This window comes from Buteo buteo, chromosome Z (assembly GCF_964188355.1).
Source record: "Buteo buteo chromosome Z, bButBut1.hap1.1, whole genome shotgun sequence".
Lineage (NCBI taxonomy): Eukaryota > Metazoa > Chordata > Aves > Accipitriformes > Accipitridae > Buteo > Buteo buteo.
In genome coordinates, this window is record NC_134204.1 from 88,274,187 (window position 1) to 88,297,131 (window position 22,945).

Genomic DNA, 22,945 nt, shown 5'->3' on the forward strand with positions numbered 1-22,945 from the left:
TTTCTCTGATCTGCAAGTCACAAGACTTGCAGAGACTTACTTGCATGAGAGACCACAACAGTTTTGTGAAGTTTGGATGAACTAGACAATAAACTCCTTTTTGAGGAACACTTTCAGTGCATTATAAATAAAATCTCCTTGCTTTTCCCCTTAATATTTTTTCAGCCTGATAACTCCAGAATGTCTGTCTGTCATGCATCTTTTCCACAGTAACTGCACTGCTGCAGGTCTTCATATATCCTTTAAAGAAATTATGGCCTCCAATCACTGTGCACAGGCAAGTCTTATTAACTCCCACATAAATACTGAGCAGCTCTAAAGATCAGGCTAGAAAAACTTAAAAGTTTGTAAGCCTACGTCTAAACACAGCAATTACAGGAAGTGCTAGATTAATGGCTCTGGAGAGCGGCACCTTGTATGATGAGAATGATAGTAACTTGTCTATAATGCCTCCAAACACAAGTGATCCTAGGGAGGTGCTACTGCTTTTCCATCTCAAGGGGTTAATCAGTTTTCATGTCTCCACAGGGAAACATTTTCACCAGTGCAGAAGTGAGGCTGGAACATGGACAGGCACTTTAAGTAACAACTGGCACAATTGCACTTGCTGAGTTCACATGATATCCAAACCTGGACTCTGCTGTCCAGGTCCCAAGCCAGGAAGTCTTGTTCTCCCTCTCAGGGATGCACATTGTCACTGCTACATTAAACAACCTCCTCTGTATTCTGCCACGTGGTTTCCAAGGAAAGCAACGTTTGTGCAGACAGCTGCTGATCTGCTAGTCCCCCACCAACCTGCCCTCTTGCCCTACTTCAATCACACTTCACGAAGCTGTAGTGGCCTCATCATCAAGTTTCCACAAGTTCTGTGAAAACCAGCTGCTGAGAAGAAAACAGAGATGAATCAAAGCAACGCCTCCTCTGCAGGAAGGGCATGGAAAATCCACATGCTCAACATCAGTCAGCAATCCAGTTCCCACTAGCTGGCCAAAACAACCAAGAAGTTGCAAGTTCCACTGCATGCACGTTTGCTACTGGATTGAATTCAGGTGGTGGGAACGAAGACAGACAAACAAGCATCGTTACCTTCACAGTAGTGCTCATCTCAAACCTGAAAGCCTTCGTCTGTCCATTTTCCAAGTACACCTTGAGAACGTTGGGCATACAAAGAAGAGAATTCCCCTGCAGAACAAAAGCAACAGCACTAATCGTTGGACATTAAGCCTCTGGGCACTAGGCTGCTCTGCCTGACACAGCACATCCTCGTATAAATCAAAATTTTTCTCTGCTTCTGCAATCCTCTTCTGCGGCACCAAGCTTTATTCCCTGATTATGCTTCTGGCACAGAAGGGAAAGAGAGCATAACAAATGCCTTTACCATAAACTCCAGCCAGTGGAAGAGTGGCATGTGGCCCAGTTATGCCCACTGTTCAGTTCCCACATGGCACCGGAAGATCTGGCAGGTACTGAAAGCTGAGAGTCATCCTCCTTGCTCATTACCAGAAAAGCAGTGATGTCTGCTGGAAAAGACATCTTCCCATTACCGAGCACCAGGCAGCACTAACCCCCACACTGACACTTCCCCACTGGCAGCAGCCATGACTTCAAGAGCTACCCAAATCTTCCATACTACCATGAATAGATCTTGCACACCATGGGAAGGCTGTAGGATTCAGCTAAACATGCAGTGGTACTTTTATTGAGCATTCCCCTAAAATTTGTGACTCTGGGGCTTCCCAAACAGGAGATGATGCCACCAGAGTTTGATGAGATATGTCTCAAATGCATTAGATAAGGCAATGACTCTCATAGCAAAAGCACCTCCATTGGGTGCTCTGAGAAGGGTTTGGGAACTTGGCCTCTGTCCTCTGGGGCTGTCTCGAGCTGCACCTTTCAGCCTTCTACCTTACTCCTTTAGTAGAGCTCATTTGCACCTTCCTTCTTTTCAGCCTTATTCTTCTTGTTCAGTGCTGAGGTTTACTCCTTCACCCTTCAACTTCCCATTCAGCATTTTTTTTCTTATGTTCTTGGGTCAGCGTGTTCCTCCAATCTTAGACTTTATCTACTTGTCATGACAGTCTTAAGGTTGAGAATGGCATTTCTAAGATGATCTCCCCTGTTTCATTTGCTGTGCAACACCTTATAAATCTCAGAACCTTGGTCCCTCTTAATAGAGAGCCCATATACCCTGGAAGTACTACCAGAACAAACACTTCTGAATCTTGTTCCTTGTTCCTCCACTCCCTGTTTTGTGGGGTTCAAGCTGCCTACAGTCATCACTGAGAAAAAAGAGTGAACACTGCCACTATTCCTGAGCCCAAGCTCTAACTCCTTTGTGCTAAGTAGCACAAACACATCACATCTTTGACGGGCTTTGCGTCCTCCATCAATTTCAGAAAAGCAATGTTGGTTTACACCAACTGCACTTTTTCTCTGGTAGCTCCTGCAGGCGCAGGTTATCACATGAATGGGGCCTTGCACAGCCTGCACACAGCAGAACTTGAAATCTATATATAGAAAGTCATATACAAGTTAAGTATCACCACTCTCCTAGTCAGATCCAATGAGCTGGCCAGAACACCCATATGAGATTTCTCTCCTTTTATGCAGGCTCTAACAGACCACTATGAATTAATTCTGAAAGCTTCTGCTGTGGCTTAAGTAGTTGCACCCCTCCTGTTTTGTCTGGTGCAAGGTTGATTTACTCCATGTTACAGCTAGGCCCACGGTCTAATAATACACAGACTGATGCCGACCTGAGGATCCTGAGGGACCTATCTCTCGCATATCATTCAGTTATATGGAAACCCATAAGAAGTTCACAACAGAAAATGGAGGCTGGATAGCATTGAGGCTTATTAACAATTTATGTTCCCAAACTGGAGTTTCAGGTTTCAGCTGCAGAAGGCAGCCTCTGGGTTCCTTCCAGTTGCCACAAAGATCATTTAGCAATGCTCCATTAAGATGACGAGAGTAGTACATTTACTGAAACAGGAGGCTTTGCAGTTTTCCAGGGAGTAATGCCCATTTTGGCTGTCTTAATACATCAATCCGATGAAAGAAGAGCAGCTCTAAAACACTCAAGCAAAGCAGCTACTCTCTATGGTGAATAGTGCTTTTCCAGAAAGAAGTCATAAATATACAACAAATTTATTTGCTCTTCCTTTGTGCTAATATTTTACTGCTCAAAACAGGGTCCGTATGCAACTGGTGATAAGGGAAGCTAACACCAGTGGGACCTCAATACCCAAATGAATTTCTCTCACCTTTATGTTCTCATTAAATGAATGGCAAACTATATATTAATTGTGTCCCTCCTCTGCACTCGCAAAGGTATGATTAACCTAGTTTGGCAGAATATTGATAGAGGCTTTGTACGAAGTGCAGAGTACAGCATCCCCTCCAGGAGTCCGCCTTCAGACCTCTCAAAACCTACCTTGCAATCAGTAAGTGAATGGCACAGATCTGAGACCTTCATGCACTGCAACACCAGTGCCCAGTCTCTGGCTGAAACAGTGCCATGGAAGCTCCCAAGCAGATACTTGTGTGAACCTCCAGCTATAAGAAAAAGCAGAGACTGCTGGCATTTTCAAGTCTGGCTGTATCACGCAACCAGCCTTGCCCAAGGCCTCTCAGTCACCTCTGCCTGGGACTACTTCCAGAGCATATCCTCCTCTTCCCTATTCCCTGCCTTGTGAGCTCTGTGGCCTGTGTGTCACGTCTCCCCACCACATGAGGTGTCCAGTACCTGGCTTCTGTGTCAGGAAGGGTGGCCCAGCTGCCGTAATTCTCAGGCAGGATCCCATGCAGACCTGTCATTAAGATCTGAGGGATGTGAACACAGCCCTCGGTAGAGCAGAGATGAGCCTTTTAGCAGCTCCCGCACATCTGGCAACAACTCAGCAGGAAGGAAAGGATCCCTGAGTCTAGAGAGACTTACTGGCAAACATGTCAGCAGTCACATCTGACCCTCTCCTGCTCTGGAGAGCAGGCCAGAGAAGGAGAAGGAATGCCGATAAGCCTGGAGTCAGGCACAGGTGCCAAAGCATTTGCACTGTCCTTGTCTAATAGGCTGGTGACATCCATGGCACCTCTGGCTGCACCTCTGCCCTGGTGCAGAAGGAAAGAGGAAATGCCTGCCACAGGGAAGGCTCTGCCTGAGCTGGGTCAGGAAAGCTCCCTACCACCAGAGATGGGAAACAAGAGACAGCCTAGAAGAGAAGAAGAAAAGGGCCTAGTGGCTGGTTTATCACCACTGCAAAGTGCAAAGAAGCAAGATTTGGTCAGACCTCAACACCTGAACAGCACTAATGAGCAGGGGACAGGTCAGGGGGATTTTGACCACTATAATTTTTCATTCCAAAGGGAAAAAGGAAAACTTGACAGAGTTAAAGACTCCCAACTGACCCCAGTCCATCCCAACCACACTGAGCTTAGTAAGTTACGCAGGAAGAAAAAGAAAACATTTAAGAGCTGTTCGCACTTCAGGGAAGCTACAAGTGTTCTCACTGCTTGTCATTTTCTGGCAGACCCATATCTACCCAGCTCATTTGTCATCAGTGCTAGAAACCCTGTGATAAATTCGCAGCATTCCTCCATTAAACTGTGATCTTGTTTCACATAAGAACAGATTGGCTCAGCTTACAGACTGTCTATTATGGAGGCAGCTGTGAATGCTCTATGGAAACCCTCTGCAAGGATATGAAACACAACAAGCTGTCACCCTATCAGCTAGAGAACTTACATCAAATTTAACAGCTAAGTCACCAGTACCAAACTCTCTGAACACAATGCTACCTGAACACTGCTGAAGGGCAGGAAGAGATACCCAAGCTGCTTTGGCAGCAAATAACCTTGGCATGGACGGTAGGATTCACCCATCATCTTTAGGGCTAGGTTAGTGTCGTGCCCAAACTTAAGTCTAGGTTTACTATGGAGAGATCAGCACCTCAGGAGATGCCTACTACATCCCACAGCCGTGTAATGCTGGTTTAAAGTTTACCTGATGGTAAAAGGACAAAAGTAGTACATGCAGGTATTTTCCATTAGTCTAAGTCAGTAAATCAAAGATAAAACCCTCTGGAGATGCCAGCGCTTCCCCCCGATCACCAGTGAGCGTAGAAAACAAGCTGGGACCAGAGGCCTGGATGCCTATCCAGGGCAGACTAGGACAGTGAGGATGCAGCCACTCTGTAGGTCCTAGCCATGCTAACCCAGCCCCGCATCTGTCCGCAGGAGAGACTCATTTCTTCCCAGCATGCAGTGCCCACGGTGCCCATCTGCAGCCATGCCCCACTGACCTGTGTGTGTCCATTCACCAGCACTTCCTCTGCGAACCGTACTTTCACGGGATTTGTTTTTAGCCTTGCCCTCTTCTCTGCAGTAAGAAACGATGACTTAGGCCCACCCTGAAAAGATAGCAGGACTCGGTTGGCAGCTTAGCCTGTTGCAGTTGCATACAAGAGGCAGAGGCCCACAGTGCAGGCAGGGGTGCAATCACAGCCCATGCTGAAGCTGCTCACACCACGCTGCCCGCACTTACAGGAACAAGTGCTGTTGGGACTCTCTCAGCCTCCAGGTTTGCTACAGGCCTTTTTGACCTACCTGGGGTGTTGCTGCCTTCTCAACCCAAACCTGGCTGTCCAACAAGTGGACACACGTCCAACACATGCTGTACACACTCCTAATTTCACTTTATCAGTTACTTTAACCAGTTACTCTGTTTAGGCATCTCCCCAACTCCTGCAATGAAGCCAGGATCCTGCAGAACAACTGTTAGTCTACCACCAGCTGGCTTGTAGTGGGGCTACACAGTACCATAAGCCAACACATGCAGAGTGCCTTGCAGTGATGGACAAACCCCCCTGTCAGTCTATCACAAGAACACAGCTGTGTATGCAGCACTTCCCAGCTCAGCTGGGGTTTCTAGAGCATACTCTCATATTGCAAAAGTTGAACAAAACTGCCAACTTGACTTCATTGCATAACCATGCCTGCACCGTGACAGGGTCCTACCAAGCTCACAAGACACCACATGAGCCTAGGAAGCACTGAGTTCTCATGCCCAAATGTCCTGCTCTTGTAGAGCATGATATTCCCTAAGAAGAACAGAGCAGTATCCCTCTATCCTCCTACACAACTTCGAGGTAGAGCAAGTCCTACACTCTTGCCAGAGGCGCAGGTGCCTCCCAACCTGCCACATCCCATCTTGCCACAAGGACATTTGGCAAGGATGGAGGAAGGGAAGCAGGCTGGAGTCTGTGCCCAGGCAGCAAGCCCTCCCAGAGTCTGCCGGCCTGTATGGAGCATCACGCCCCGCAACTGTCCTGAGGAGGGCCAAGGCCTCCCACATCCCTTTTAGTGTGGCCAGAGCAGCCCCGGCAGAGGGTCTGGTATCCGTCGATGGGAGGCGTTACCTCTCAGCTCTAAGCACAGCTGCCTTCAGAGTGGGGCAAGAGCCAACCCCAAACCCAAGATCAGCCTTGGCTGTATTTGGAGGTGTCCTTAAAGTGACCTGCAAAGGAAAAAACAAAAATGGGTTCGTGCCCCATTTGCTTCTCAACGATGCATGAAGGCCTGTGAAGGATGTTCCAAATCCCATGAAGGGTTTTCCAAATCCTTTTCTCTCTGAAAAGCCATTGCATTTTTCCCCTTTTGGCAGGCATTCAAGTCTTGCATAACTAACTCTCATTTTTGACTTGATCTCCAGAGCCCAATCAAGCACTGGCAAGATTGACAGCCAATGTACTAGGCAAGGGAGATCAGATTAACAAGAAGGAAGCTACTGTTCAGTGGCTTTGCTTAAAGTCTTTCTAGTTACTTTGTCTTTGTGCACATATGTTGAATGCCAACACCTGGGAAACTTTGGGCAGGAAAAATATATTTAAGAGATTTTCTCTTTAATGTACCTTCACTGAATGGCCAAGAAACCTCATGACCTTAAGCCTGAGAACTCCAGTAACTCTTCTGAAGGAATCATCATTCTTGTTTCTAAGAATAAATAAAAATAAAAAAAAACCTCCCAACAAATGAAAAACACTCCCAAAGTGCTTTCCAGGGTGGGGGGTGGTGGAGAAATCCCCCTCAGGCCACTTTCACACATCACAAGAAGCCAAAAAGCACACAAACCCAATTTTGTCCTTGCTTTGCAGCTCAGCTTTTACACACACTGAAATCCAAGTGGATAAACACATCATGCTGGCAGTACATGCCTTCTGGGGAATTTTATGCTACAGGAATGGGCAATCAGCACCAAAGTTTCATACTAAAACTTCGCTTCTGTTCCCAAAGTATGACCCACACCCAGGTCCCAGCCCTTAACCAGATGGAGCCTGGAGAAAAAGGGAAATGTTTTTCCAGCACTCAGAAAAGAAAACCTTAAGAGTTTCCAAGGAGCACCTAGGGCAGATGCTGGGCCTGCAGCCTTGGCACCATGTCCGGGGGGGTCCCCATGGCCCAGACAGCCCCAGCACGTGGGGAGCACTCCAGGCTTTTCTTGGCGGGCTGAGGAGACCTGCCTGCATTCCAGTCATCGTGGCCTCCTGGCCCCTGTGGAGCCCGATGGACCCTCACAGCTCCTGACAGAGCCTCCAGCTCCGGGGGCCATGGGCTGAAACCACCCAGCGAGCGTCTCCGCGTGGCAGGCTCTGCAAGCTGCCCCGACCCTGCACCCGGCGCAGCTGTGAGGAGCTACCACCGATTCTCCCCAAAAATCTCCCCAAAAGGCCGCGCGTGAAAGCAGAGGACCCTGGCAGCTCCCCTCGTCGCTTCAGTCAGGCCCTCGCGTCCTGCGTGCCAGCCCAGCCGCCCCAACCTTCCCTTGCGGGCCACACTGCCGGCCACGGCCATCTTGGGGCAGTGGTGCTGGGAGTGCCGAGAGTGCTGAAGAAAGGCCATTTACCGACGTGCAGCGCAGGACGGTTAGGAGGAGCTCGTCGCCGGCCTCCCTGTAACAGAGACAGGCAGTCAGCCAGGGTCAGCAGCCGCCTGCGCCTTCCTCCCCGGCGTCGCAGCAGGCAGCACCAGCAACGGCCCTTCGGCCCCTCCACCTCCCCTGTGAGGGAAGGGGTCTCAGCCAGGCAGGGCGCAGCCCACCAAGCGCCGACACAAGCCAGGGAAACCCCGCTCTCCTGGGCTGCTGCGCCCTTCAGCTGCGGGGCGGATTCGTCCCCGTGGGGCAGGCCCCCACCGGGCGCAGCAAGGTCGTCCTCCTCTGTTTGGGGGGGCCAGCCCCACACAGCCATGCAACCCTTGTTGAGACCCCCAGTCCCCGTGCCTCTCCTCTCAGCCCTCTGCCACCTCTCATCCCCACAGGCCATGCGGGACCACACCTGATGATATCAGCTGCTCGTCTGACAGACATGTCGTCCACCGCTGTGGAGTTTATCAGGAGGAGCTGGTCGCCCGGCTGCAGCTTCCCTTCAGCGGTGCTCCCTGCGGGCAACCGGCACGTTGTTAGTCACGACAGCACCGCGACGGCAGACCTGACACACACTGCGAGCTGCTCTTCCCACCCAGCACCCCTTTTGCCTCAGCAGCTGCGTCTGGATGGCAAAATAAAAAGGGGCCGAAGGATGTGGGGTGCCGATGCCAGCTGGGCTACCACTGCCCGTGTCCATGCCACCTCGCCCGGGCCATCCTCCAGCCCCACAAGCTGCTCCCGCACCACGGAAAAATCACTCCTGTGCATGTCTTCTCCCTCGTCACGGCCCACCACACGGTCCTTGGACAACCGCCTTCCTGGGGTGCAGCAGAAGGGCTCGCAGGGTCTCGCAAAACCACAGGAGGACTGCGGGCTAGCCTTGCCCTTCACCTGCCTGCAACCCCGCAAAGGCCTCCGGTTAGCTGCTACGGCACGGCATTCCCTCTCTGAGGGGTCTGCACCCAGTGGGTTACATCCCAGCGGCTGAGAATATACAGCGCGCAAGCCAGGGCTTGGCACTCCCCGCATGCAGACCAAGGTGCTGCAGCTGTCCCTGGGAGACGTGGGATGGATTCCCAGCATGGTGAGTCCCCCTCTGCAACCCAGGAGAGCACGGAGAAGGTCTCCTTAACCACGCCGTCTGCTGGGAGGACCCACAACAAGGGAAGAAGATGGTTTCTGAGCTTTGCTTCCCAGGAGAGTAGCAGCCGCAGGATCCAAGGGGCTAAGAAGCAGGGGGACCTCTGGTCTGAGAAGGAGGAGCGTGCATGCAGCCCCCAGCTCCACCACAGCCAGCCTGCTGGCCGAGGCACACTACTGAATTTCTCTGCCAGACAGGTTTGCCCATGCACCCACCTAGCACCTGCCGCCTGTCCCTCAAGGGAGACCCTGGTGTCAGGTAGCATACGTGAAAGGCAAAAACAAAGACAATCATTTGAAATTAAACACGGGGCTTTTAGCCACGGGCTCCCACAGCAAAGGACAGGAATTAAGGGGACAGGTTTCTTTGTGCCTCAGTTTTAATAAAATGTTGATTCTCTCTGATTAGGAAAAAAAGAAAAGCTAGGTAACAGAAAAACTCCTTCCCCACTTCTTAGACCCCAAGACTCAGCTAATTTAGCCACGTTTCACATGGGAAGGGGCATAGAGAAAATTTCACTCAAAAGCACTGTAAAAGGACAGAGACCATACTTCAGTGCCTTTATGCCAAACATCCCACAAGCAAGAGCACTTGGACAGGCCGTTCCCTCAGGCAGATGGGGGATGCCAAAGCCCATATAGGTGGCCAGAGGCAGAGCCCAGGCCAGCCCTCCAGGCACCCTCCCCACAATACCTACTTGCCCTGCCTGGGCATAGTCTTTCTCTGGCTGTCACACTCACACCAACAGGTAAAAAGCAGGCATGTTTGTGTACCCATTAAAAAAATAAAAGGTAAATAAAAAAAGATTCACAGTTTTTTATTCAAAAACCCCACGCCACCTTAAAAACAGAGTTATACCCCCCTTTTATAACTGGAAGAGTTGATCTGCTTGACTGAAGCAGAATTTCACCTGGGCTGCATGTAACTACTAGCAGTGATCCTCTCTGCATTACAGGGCTGTAAGCCCAGAGAGCATTTTCAACAACAGATCACCAGGGCTACTGCAGAATAAGAACTCTAAGATTAGATGAAGTTCTTCCTTTGCATTTCAGATAAAACACCAGAAAGAACTTTGCTTTGAAGCAGCTCTTTGCATCCCTGAAGGTCAGCTGTGTCCAAGTGCAGGCAAAGGATTAGCGGTGAAGCTGCCATTGGCTTAGATTTCTTCCATGCCATCAGAATCAGGTGGAAGTTCAAGCACTCTGCACGCCACAGGCACACAGGCTTTTGCCCTCCGTATTCAAGGATCATGTGCCAACCAGAGGTACGTGAGGAACTCATAAATACCTGGCAGGAGTTTATCACTAAGGCCATCTGGGACAGTTCAGGCTTCTCACACCTGTGATTGTAGGGAGAAGGAAACAGTGCTTACCTGCAGTGACAGATGCAATCGTAAGAGGAAGGTTTGGACAAATCTCAAAGCCGTAGTGATGGAGGACCAAATCTTTGTATACTGTGACAGTAAGTTTGACACGGCTGGGAGGCTGGCCACTGCCATCACTGGTGCTGTCTGTCACAGACACTCTGCCCCTGTGAGACAAGAAGCTGGTGATTAAGATATAGCTGGAAGATACTTTATCAAAGGGGCATAGAATCACACACATACACACACTTCCACATTCAGTGTGCTGCACCAATACACAGAGAGGCCAGCACTTCTCTGTGTACCCATGGGTGGCTCTGCACTGTGCAGGCAGTAGGGATCCACCAGGCTGCGCAGAAAGCTGAAGATATCAGACCAGTGGCACCAGCTGGTTGTAACCACAACTCTTTCAGCCACCCCAGCCCAGCAGTCACAGGGGGAGAGAACTCCAGGTGTGCCCCACAGCAAGCCCTGACCTCCACAGGTCTCAGCAACACCTTTATCAAGCAAGGCCATGAGAGAATTTACAGCTCTCTGCTTCAGCCAGGATCCAGTCCAGCTTAATTTTGATTCACAGACCTTAGGAAAGTAAAACAGCTGTGGGCCAGGATCCCTTGTAAATGCAACCCAGTCTTGCACTAAAAAGATGGGCAAATAGCAAGACACAAAGAGAAGTACAACCCCATCTTCAAGAAAAGCACATTTCACATTGAGCAGTATTGTATTTCTGCATATGTGGCTCACAAAACCAGAATGGGTGAAAGGAGGAACACTGGTCCCTGGAAACAAAGGGGGGTGCTTAAAAACAGTTTTTTCTAGGGACCACTGTATGGAAATTTCCTAAGAACAACTGAAACAATGAGTAAGATCTGCAACCTGTGACTGCCTCTGTTTGTTGCAAACAAGCTTGTGCTCTCTTTAATCAAAGGTGATGAACAGATATTCCTTTCACAAAAAAACATCTTTACCTGGATGCACCATCCCGAGAGCGATGAAGCCATTTTGCTACCATTTGTTCTATTCTACATGCTTTGCGTGTTTGGATTAAGTTAGTCTCCAAATCTTCCATCTACCTGAAAGTGACAGAAATCACAGGAAAACAGAATGATAAAAGATTGAGGAAACCTAGACACTGTTCAGAGTTACCAACACCAATTCACAACTCTTTTGTAATGAAGAGATTCATTGGCACCTTGGGAAGACTATGTGCTTTAACAGAGGATGTTAACATCTGTAATGCTTACTATAATTCTTCCTGCGCATCCAGTCTCCTCTGCCTGGTGCTTTTGGTTAGTCCATGTTGGTGGTCATACTGCATTAACTTCTCATGACAGAGAATAAACCAGTAACCTCTGAATTCCTTTCTCAAGGTTTCTGGATCCAGTGATCTCTTTTCTCAACAGAAGAAAGTTGCCGTGCCTAGTCATAGCAAAGCCCTTCTCTATTTTAGTCTGGGATCTCTGAATGGTAAGTTTGGTAACACCCGCCTGTACACTGATCCAAACTAGACACGATTCTTCCATTGACCATTATTTCAGGGACAAGTACACAAACTTCAGCCTCAGGCAGAGAGCTGGTGTATTCCCTCCCTGTGACAGATTTCTTCTCGGATTAATGCAGCCACATTAATTCTAAAGAGAGCAGTAATGCGGGAAGAAACTTGTGGCCAGTGCAAGTTGCAGCACGCTGTTGTTTGCACTAGCAGAAGCAGTCTCTAAACCAAGGTCATAAGCTCAAATTTGTCTCTGATAAAATTGTTCCAGTGTACTGATGTCTACTAATCCTGGAGCTCTGCAAGCATATGTGGTTCCAGAAATCAGTAAAGTGAGTGGTTCATCCTGGACCTTCCATTTAAAAGCTCTAGTTCAACAATACGAAATGGTCACTCACCCAACTTGCTCCTTCTGTGTTTACCCTCTGCTGTTGATAGGATGGTTTTAGTCCTACAGAACTGAAGAACTGCAGCATTAGAAGGTTTGGCTCAGACCTGCTTAACTCATTGTGACTTTAATTGCACCTAAAAATGTTCCTTCTTTTGAAGATGCAAAGTCTAGGTCAGCTTCCAGACCCCAAACTGAACCTGCTAGTTCACAATTCCTCTATCAAACCAGATAATTTCCCACTTTAACATTGTACCTTCCAACATACAGAAAGCCTGTAGCCACATACCATTTTCATTACTCATTGAAACACTGGAAAGAACGGTGGGGTGCAAGTGAACCAAACACCAAATGAAACAGAAAATATGTCTGCATCTACAAGAAGTCATGAGGAATACCAACTCTTTGTTTTTCAGTTGTATTTCTGCAAGGAAACAGAATTATTATATCCACCTTTCACACTGTGTCTTCTGGTCAGCTTGCAAGATTTGTATGTCCCGAGCTCCTCTCTTGTGTCCTCTGCTCCGACAGTAAGTTCTGCACCTCAGGGACATTGTCTGTTATGCTGGGACAGTGCACAGGACAGCGGGTTGCTGGTCCATAGTAGGAGCTCTGCTGTAGCAGAAATATCAGTGAGTTAACTTCAGAATAACAAGATATAAAAGAGATGGTTGGAAGCTGACAGAAATAAGGCACAACGCATTTTGTCTCAACACAAACTGGACCTCTTCCCCTCAGCACCCTCTGAACTCACAACACTCCCCCAAACTCATCTTTTCTAACAAGGATGAGAGGACAGGACCAACATTTGCTGATGTGTCTTTCCTTCCCAGGAAGCCATTCTGGCCTATTTCACTACCTGCCTGTGTAGCAATGGACAAACAAGAGGGCCATAAAATTCAACCCTTCAGGAGTTCTTTCACTGAGCATCCTCTTGGCTGCTCTTTCTTATGCAACACAATTCAGAACTGCTCCTTCAGCCACACTGCTTCTGTGTCTGCCTCTGAGCAGCATCTCTGAACAGAAAATGAGTACCCTTGCAACCAAGTGGCGTTTTCTGAAGGAAACTAGAGCTTGTAGGATGAGAAACCTGCTACCTTTCCAGAGGGTGACTGGGAAGTACCCACAGAACAAGTAGAAGCATAGCAGTTCTGCAGCCTGAAAGACATACATAGGACATGTCAAACCAAAGCCTGAGCAGTCATTGTCTATGCTTAATATGTTTCTTTTCAGCCTCAATATTTCACTGCTTCTGACAGTCAGCTCCATAGACACTGTAACGCTCATGCAACAGTGTGGCTGCATCCATCTTCTGACTTTGACCTTATCTCTCTTCTCAGTAGCATAAAGTGCTTTGGCTTTCCTACATCCCTCCAAATGTTCTAGCATTCCCCTCTGAACCACAGGGAAAGTCCTGCTTGCAGCTGGTCCTTCCTCCCAAGAGGCTCTCTGTTTGGATGCCTAGAAGTCACCTGCTTCAGCTACTGCTGCACTGAGATCAATTGTTCTCTGGTGATTTCTCATTACCTCCATGTGCAGCTCCACCCTCTACCCCTGCCCCATATCTTTTACTTTGCAGAAAGGACAGCCTTTCCTTCCTGTGCTTCTGCTGTGCTTCACAGAACAGAATTTCTGGAGAAAGTCTCTTAACCTGCAGGACAAGGAGGAGAAGCTTGAAAAACAAACATAAATGCTTAAAAAAACCCATATGGAATACTAAAAGAGAAAAAAAACCCACATTGTCTTTTCAGTAAACCAGAGTGTTTGAGCCAAACAATAGGTGTCTTAGAAGAGGCAGGTCTGGCAGATATTTCCATAAAATCATAGCATCATAGAAGGGTTTGGGTTGGAAGGGACCTCTAAAGACCCGCTTGTCACACTTCTTTTGATGCAGCCCAGGATGCAATTGGCTTTCTTGGCTGCAAGCACACATTGCCATGTCATACTCAGTTTTTCATCCACTAATACCCCCGAAGTCCTTCTCCTCAGGGCTGCTCTCAATCCACTCATGGCCCAGCCTGTATCTGTGCTTGGGATTGCCCTGACTCAGGTGCAGAACCTTGCACTTGGCCTTGTTGAACTTCATGAGGTTTGCACAGGCCCACCTCTCAAGCCTGTCAGGGTCCCTCTGGATGGCATCCCTTCCCTCCAGTATGTCGACCGCACCGCATGGCTTGGTGTCGTTGGCAAACTTGCTGAGGGTACACTCAGTCCCACTGTCCATGTCACCGACAAAGATGTTAAACAGCACCGGTCCCAACAGTGACCCCTGAGGAATGCCACTTGTCACTGGTCTATATTCAGACATTGAGCTGTTGACCTCAACTCTTTGAGTGCAACCATCCAGCCAATCCCTCATCCACTGAGTCGTCCATCTGTCAAATCCATGTCTCTCCAATTTAGAGACAAGGATGTCACGTGGACAGTGTCAAATGCTTTGCACAAGTCCAGGTAGATGACGTCCATTGTTCTTCCCTTATCCACCAACGCTGGAACCCCATTGTAGAAGGCCACCAAATTTGTCAAGCACAATTTGCTCCTAGTGAAGCCATGTTGGCTGTCACTAATCACCTCCTTGTTTTCCATGTGCCTTAGCATAGTTTCCAGGAGGATATGCTCCATGAACTTGCCAGGAACAGAGGTGAGACTGACTGGCCTGTAGTTCCCCAGGTCTTCCTTTTTTCCCTTTTTAAAAACAGGGTTTACATTTCTCCTTTTCCAGTCAGTGGAACTTTCAGTGGACTTCCATGACTTCTCAAATATGATGGATAGTGGCTCAGCCACTTCATCCGCCAGTTCCCTCAGGACCTGCGGATGCATCTCATCAGGTCCCATGGACTTGTGCACCTTCAGGTTCCTTAGACGGTCTCGAACCTGATCTTCTCCTACTGTGGGCGGTTCTTCATTCTCCCAGTCCCTGCCTTTGCTTTCTACAACTTGGGCGGTAGGGCTGGAGCACTTGCTGGTGAAGACTGAGGCAAAAAAGTCATTGAGCACCTCAGCCTTCTCTATGTCCCAGGTAACGAGGTCTCCTGTTTCCTTCCAGAGAGGGCCCACATTTTCCCTAGTCTTCCTTTTATCACCGATGTACCTACAGAAGCTTTTACCTGTTGCCCTTGACGTCCCTAGCCAGATTTAATTCTATCAGCACTTTAGCTTTCCTAACCTGATCCCTGGCTGCTCAGACAATTTCTTTGTATTCCTCCCAGGCTACTTGTCCTTGCTTCCACCTTCTGTAGGCTTCGTTTTTGTGTTTGAGTTTGTCCAGGAGCTTCTTGTTCATCCACGCAGGCCTCCTGGAGTTTTTGCCTGACTTATTCTTTGTTGGGATGCATCACTCCTGAGCTTGGAAGAGGTGATCCTTGAATATTAACCAGCTCTCTTGTGCCTCTCTTTCCTCCAGGGCTTTATTCCATGGTCCTCTATCAACCAGATCCCTGAAGAGGCTAAAGTCTGTTCTCCTGAAGTCCAGGGTAGCGAGCTTGCCATGCATCCTCCTTGCTGCCGTAAGGATCTTGAATTCCACCATTTCATGGTCACTGCAGCCAAGGCTGCCCTTGAGCTTCACATTCTCCACCAGCCCCTCCTTGTTGGTGAGAACAATAGTGCAAAACACAAAGTAGCAGCCTTCTTTCTCGTGGTGTCCCCAGGGTACACAGGCACCTGCAGGTGTGCCGAGTGGGACAGGATTACCCAGCCTTTTGCACAGACCCATCATGCGTGTGCAGTTGGCACCTCCTCCTTACTTGAAAGATGTCCTACAAAAGCTCTGACCTGAGTCCTTCTTCCACTTGCCCTTCTGCAACTATTTTTGAGCCAAGCCCTTGAGCACGTCACTAAGCAGCTTGAGTGGGCTAGGATCCTAATACACAAAGATCCTTAAACTCTGTCAGAGGAAATTAAGACTTGCCAGGTATTTGCATGGCTAACTGACCCATCCAGACAGCCATTGCCTGGTGTCTCAGAGGAAACCTGGGTGGGTGATTCTGGGTCTTCAGGGAACAACATCAGGGCCTTAGCAAATCTCAGAGCATGCAGCCACAGGGCGGTACAGCAGAGAGCAGTGTCGGGAAGTGCATTGTCATCTGCATGGAGGAACAGAGGACACAAGGAGAACTGCCAGCCTTCACTGTATGTCATCCAACTCTGCCACAGCAGCGAGAATACTGCTTCCCCACTAGCCTTTTTTTTCTATACCCTCCCTTTCAGCCACTGCAGTGGCACAGCAGCTTCATATATTCCACCCCTGCTGCAAACAAGGACAACATAGATCTGATCTCACATCACCCAGTTCTCATCTGCTCAAAGTGGAGCAGAAAGTTGGTGGCAGCCTGCCGTACAAGGAGAGGAAGCTGTGAAGAAATGGGTGCTGAATGCACAATCAGGCAGGCAGCACCAGATGGAGGAGTATTCAGCCAGCTAGCCCAGATTTGACTGTCAAGAAAAAAAGAAAACAAAACAACTTTCAAGGAGAATACCTCAATTTTTCTCATGTCATTACATGGAAAGTATTAGTTCATCAAACTGAAATTTTCTGATGGACAAAACTTTTACTGGTGTTTTTGAAATTACATCTTTGTTTTAAAGTGTTCACTACCATCAAAATGTAGCAGCAGGAGCAGCAGTCAGAATCAGCAGGTCTCCTCCACTCACTGATGGCAGAGGACTGCATGAAGAGAAATAGTTGCAATAAGCTGCCATAAAACAGCTCTGGATATGGTCCATCCATATCTTCACTCATTTGGGAGCATCTTTCCAAGTACTTCTTGTAATGGATGCCTGTCAGAAGAGTGCAATCTCAAGAAAGGCAATAATAAAATCCAAATAGTGTACAATGTGCCCTGTCCCCCTCCAGCCCTCAATGCACAGCACAATAATGGGTACCAACAAAGAACTGTGGCACGTCAGTGTTGCTCTAGGTGAACAGAGGTCTGCTGCTTGTGATTCACTTGTTCATTGCCCACACAGCAACCCTTCAACACACGGACCCCTGTGTACATGGCAAGCAGCCCTGTAAGGCTAAGAAGAGTGTAATGGTTTGTGGGGACACAGTCTTTGCTCTGCTGCTGCAATTCTTTCCCCATCAGCACCTTGCACCAGCACACATTGCTGAGACAGCACCAGTCCAAAATCCAGACTTCCTCAGAATAACCAGCAGAGAGAACAAGGACAACCTAGGTTAAATGACCTCTGGCTCTCTTCAGGATATTCAGCATGGTGGCTTTTCTTATACAGCTTTTTGATTCTGCTAGAGACATCAGGCAGGCCACCTAAGAGCAACCAGAACAACAGGCAGCCTGCAGGTAAGCAGATGGGAGGAGATCATGGGCAGGTCTGACTCCAGCTGTCTGTGCTGAGCTCTGAGACCTGGGACACAGCGAAAAAGATGACCCATCTTCTGCCCTCTCCCATAGGCATTGTCAGAGGTGGTAAAGCCAGCCGAGGAAAATTCCTTTCTTCTGCTTTTAAGGGCTCCCTTGCACCTGCACCTCCCTGCAAAGCTCCCAAAACTTCCTGTCGACATTAGTGACTCGCTGGACTCAGCAGGGCAGCGCAGCACACCCAGCTGCTGGCAACACAGAGGGTGCACGTACAAGATCTTTCTGCAGCACTCCATCTTCACGTCAGCACTGACAGCTCATTACAGCCCAGCCACCCTCATACTGACGTTCCGAGAGCCCCTGCTCTAGAGTTCTACTGCCGGCTGGAAGTTTCAGATTCAGTTTGATTTTTACCATGAGGGTGAAGAATCTGACAATAAAAACACCCTTGATCACCCTTGGTACATGATCCCAGGTACATCCCCACAAGGCAAATGGAGAGTAATTCAAGTTTTTTTGTTTGTTTTAAATTTCCTGAAGTTTGGGGCCTGATTTGTTCTAAATAGTGGGAATCAGCAGCTATGACACAAATATTACTGTGAGAATACATGTATTTATAGCAGATGCAGAACAATTACATTTTCTTCTTTACAAAATACAGTTTTCTACCTGAAAAGCAAATGATCAACATTTGCCTTACCACTGTTGCTGCCAGCGCTGCTGCTGATGCCAGTGGAAGATGAAGCCAGCCTTGGCAGCAGGTACCCAATTACTGTAACTTGCTCTCTGTGGGGTTTAGGGATCACATATCAGGAGCCTGTGCAGCTACACAAACATTAATGAAGTACTCCAGCCTCACATGTGAAGTTACTAAGGGAGTAAAGGGCCTTTAAGGCTTCTTCCACCTCCCATCTTCAAGTAAGCCTTCCAGACACTCTGCAATAATGCTTACAGCAGAAATAATCAGGAGAGCTGCCAGGTCCAGCCTCTAAGCTCCAGCTAATCCTACGCAGCCCTCAGAGGAAGCCTCACCACGTGCAACAAGGTTGTCTGATCACAAACCCTTCCCCTGGCCACCCTAACATGCCAGGGCTCTCAACACTAGCAGCAAGCTCCGCAGCAGCTGTGGGGGAGACCATTCCTTTTGCAGATGTGTCTACAAGTTCTAAACATCTGTTTCCCTTAACTACAAAAGCCTTAGGGCTCCGTCAAAATCCATGGTGTTGAAAATACAGGCAGTAAGATTCAATGGCAGTGAGTGCCATGGCCCGAAGTGTAAATACAGTGCTTTGTGCTAGTCCCCTCTGTTTTTCATCGAAATCAAATCTCTCTTTCGACACATGGTCAAAACCTGCGCACTCTGTTAGATCTTTAAAAAGCAGTCTGCTGTTCCTCAGGAGGGGCTCCCATCTCCAAAAATGGCCTCTTGTCCTCGTCCAAATTGCTCCTTTGGAAGGAGCCTCCCCCTGGGGCCGATGAGCCTCCCAAAAGCAGCAAGATTGCTGGTCCTAACATCATTCATTGCTGTTAATGCAGCCTCAGTGTCTTATCTTTCCTCTTGTCCTTTGACAGATGGTTAGTTCCAGACCAGAGCTCTTGGGCTTCAAAGCAATCACAGTGATGCTGAACTTCAGCAGTTCCCCGGGAGAAAAAGCAGAGGTGTCTGTGCCATGCATGTAGTGCTATGAGGATGCTGCACACTACAGCTGTGAAAGCCACCTTCCAGAACAAGCTGTGAAAAATACATGACCGGGCTGTGCATTTTGTCATCCTTTCCTTTTGCCTTTTCATAGCAGAGTAGAGGAATATAAACAAGTCCACAGTCCTGCCAGTATTCAGACTGTAGCTATTCTTGCCAAAAAGGCTGAAGGTGCTGGTGGAACCACGCTCTGGTCCCTGAGACAGAAACATCCACCAGAAAAAACACAAGATGAAAGCCATCCTGTATCCTCCCACCACTAGGGAGAAGGCAGTAAAAGGAAAGGAGTGAATGGAGGCAAGTCTATGCTCAGGGTGGCAGGCGACCCCCCTCCTTGACTCCCTTGCCTTCCCAGGAGCCTTTATACAACAGGTATGAGGGTCTGGATTTGGAAGGTCAGTCAACTGATAACGTGGACAATGGTGCATCTACACCTCCTGGTCAAACTACAGGGCAAGAAGGAAATGCACAGGCAGTGGAAACAGGGACAGGTATACTGGAAAGAGCACAGGGGTGTTGCCTGATTGTGTAGGGAAGGCCAAGGTGCAGCTGGAGCTGAACTTGGCAAGGGACATAAAGAATAATAAGGGCTTCTATAGGTATGTCAGCCAGAAAAGGAAGGTCAAAGAAAGTGTACCACCCCAATGAACATGACTGGCAAACTGATAACAATGGATGAGGAGAAGGCTGAGGTACTCAAATTTTTTTGCCTCAGTTTTCACTGGCAATCTCTCCTCCCACACCTCTGAAGAGGATGGACCTCAAGGCAGGGACTGGGGGAGCACTGTAAGCAGGTTCAAGACCACCTGAGGAACCTGAACATACGTAAGTCTATGGGACCTGATGAGATGCATCCCAGAGTCCTGAGGAAATTGGCTCATGTAGTTACCAAGCCACTCTTCGTGATATTTGAAGTGATGGTAGTCAGGTGAAGTCCCCAGTGACTGGAAAAAGGGAAACACTGCACCCATTTTTAAAAAGGCTGGAAAGAAGGACCCTGGGAACAACAAACCTGTCAACCTCACCTCTGTGCCTGGGAAGACCACGGAACAGATCCTCCTAGATGCTATGTTAAGGCACATGGAGGACAGGGAGGTGATTCAAGACAGCTGGCCTGGCTTCACCAAGGGCAATTCTTGCCTGACCAACCTAGCAGCCTTCTACAATGGAGCAACTACATCAGTGGATGAAGGAAGAGCTACTGATGTCATCTATCTGGACTTCTGTAAGGCCATTCACACAGTCCACCACAACATCCTTCTTTCTAAACTGGAGAGAGATGGATTTGACAGGTGGACTACTCAATGGGTAAGGAATTGGCTGGATGGTTGTGTGTCCAGATGGAGATCAGTGATGAGTGGTGTCCCTCAGGGTCTATACTGGGACAAGCATCATTTAATATCTTCATCAATAACATAGACAGTGGGATTGAGTGTATCCTCAGCAAGTTTGCAGACAATACCAAGCTGAGTGGTGCGGTTGACATACCTGAGGAATGGGATGCCATCCAGAGGGACCCTGACAGGCTTGAGAGGTGGGCCTGTGAAAACCTCATGAAGTTCAACAAGGCCAAGTGCAAGGTTCTGCACATGGGTCAGGGCAATCCCAAGCACAAATACAGGCTGGGCCATGAGTGGATTGAGAACAGCCCTGAGGAGAAGGACTTGGGGGTATTAGTGGATGAAAACCTCAGTATGACATGGCAATGTGTGCTCGCAGCCAAGAAAGCCAATTGCATCCTGGGCTGCATCAAAAGAAGTGTGACAAGCGGGTGGAGGGAGGTGATTCTGCCCCTCTACTCCACTCTGGTGAGACCCCACCTGGAGTACTGCATCCAGCTCTGGAGTCCTCAGTACAAGAAAGACATGGACCTGTTGGAGTGGGTCCAGAGGAGGGCCACCAAAATGATCAGAGGGATGGAACACCTCTCCTGTAAGGAAAGCTGAGAGACTTGCGGTTGTTCAGCCTGGAGAAGAGAAGGCTCTGGGGAGACCTTATTGCAGCTTTTCAGAATTTAAAGGGTGGGGACAGACTTTTTAGTAGGGTCTGTAGCAAAAGGAGAAGGGGTAATGGTTTTAAACTAGAAGAGAGTAGATTCAGACTAGATATAAGGAACACTTTTTTTTACAATGAGGGTCATGAAACACTGGAACAGGTTGCCCAGAGAGGTTGTGGATGCCCCATCCCTGGAAAGATTCAGGCCAGGTTAGATGGGACTTTGAGCAACCTGATCTAGTGGAAGGTGTCCCTGCCCATGGCAGGGGGGTTGGAACTAGATGATCTTTAAGGTCGCTTCCAACCCAAAGCCTTCTATGATTCTATGATTTTTACCTCCCATGTAGCTGGTGATACGTCCTTACCCTGTGCAGTTCAGAGACAAAGCAGGACTGGTCCCTGGCTGGGCTACCCACAACTCATCAGGCATGGTCTTCCCTGGAGACCAGTTATCTACCATATGTTGCCCTCACAAACTCTGAAAAGCAGGAACTGCAGCAGCAAGGTGTTCTATTTTGCCACATGGCCTGTCTCCTTGGTTTGGAGAACAGCACAAAGAAGCCCTTCAGCTCATGCTCAGCCTCTCTGCTGTCAGAAAGCCACATTATTTTTTTTTCCAGCTGCTTCCAGAGATCACAGGGACAGCAAAAGAAAGCTTCATCCCAGGTTCTTGTTGAAGTCCTCACCAGCCAATAAACACCCCTGACTCTGGAGAAAGCCTGGGCTCCTGTGGGACAAGAGACACAGTCTGTGGTCCCTCAACCAAGGAGGGAGTCTTCACCCTCAACAGCAGAATCAGGTGTGAAGCTGCTTGATTCAGGCAGATGCAGGTTCAGGAGAACAGGCAGGTTCTCACACAGCCAAACGCGCATCTCTGCTGACCAGCCAGGGGATCTGGGTCATGTAATGGGTCAGCTGCGGGGTAGGAAGCTATTGATACAACTGGCAATGTCTGCTCCTTCAGCTGCTGCTCTTGTCCAAGTACCACTACAGAGTAAGCACGTTCTTTGCTTCCTAGGCAGGCAGCAGAAAACTGAGCTCATTCTTGATGAACATAGCTCATTGTGAGCCTGGGCTGCATCAGAAGACACTTTTGGCAGGACTGGGCATGTCTGCACGAAAGCTTTTGAAGGTCAGCCAGCCCTGGCAAGACACTGGGACAGAACAGTAATTTACAGATTTTCCACATAGTAGCTTCTAAAGATGTTCTCTGAGATATGGTCAGGGGAAACAGCTGCGCCAGAGGAACAGAATTCAAGCTTCCATGGCAACCTGGACTCCCACCAGAATGCAAGCAAACCCCAACTGGGAAGACGATACCAAAAACCCCTCCAATGTTTCTGCCTGTGTAGCACCTGGCCCACAAGGGCACCCCTCTTCTTAGCAGACATTTTACCCAAGACACCAACCCTGAAATGCTACTGAGACTGCCCAGTACTCATGATTTGAGTTCTGCCCAGAAGCAGGAGCAGCTGGATGGCATGTGGTCATGGAGGCAGAGCCCACATCCACAAGTACAGCCCAGCAGCCAGCATTCACCCATTACCTCCCAGCTTCAGCATCCCTCAGGACTCTGCCCAGGCTCATCTCCATGCAAACACAGCGGATGCTGTCAGAGCGGGCCT

At 48.7% G+C, this 22,945-nt stretch overlaps 1 protein-coding gene across 6 annotated transcripts in view; it reads right to left on the reverse strand.

The window, feature by feature from the left end:
• Window positions 1-22,945, reverse strand: part of FRMPD1 (FERM and PDZ domain containing 1) — a 44,801-nt gene that overhangs the window by 14,206 nt on the left and 7,650 nt on the right. For 4 of the 6 annotated variants that reach the window (XM_075019950.1, XM_075019948.1, XM_075019947.1 and 1 more), the window contains exons 2-8: window positions 12,759-12,920; window positions 11,394-11,498; window positions 10,435-10,592; window positions 8,331-8,433; window positions 7,901-7,946; window positions 5,301-5,408; window positions 1,087-1,182 (exon numbers count right to left, since the gene is read on the reverse strand). In XM_075019950.1, coding sequence (XP_074876051.1) covers window positions 1,087-1,182; window positions 5,301-5,408; window positions 7,901-7,946; window positions 8,331-8,433; window positions 10,435-10,592; window positions 11,394-11,494 — 612 coding nt within the window. In that variant the 5' untranslated portion in view covers window positions 11,495-11,498; window positions 12,759-12,920. Of the gene's footprint in view, window positions 1-1,086; window positions 1,183-5,300; window positions 5,409-6,416; window positions 6,515-6,908; window positions 6,991-7,900; window positions 7,947-8,330; window positions 8,434-10,434; window positions 10,593-11,393; window positions 11,499-12,758; window positions 12,921-22,945 lie in introns of those variants that run through there. The other 2 variants (XM_075019946.1, XM_075019949.1) reach the window with 2 other exon arrangements.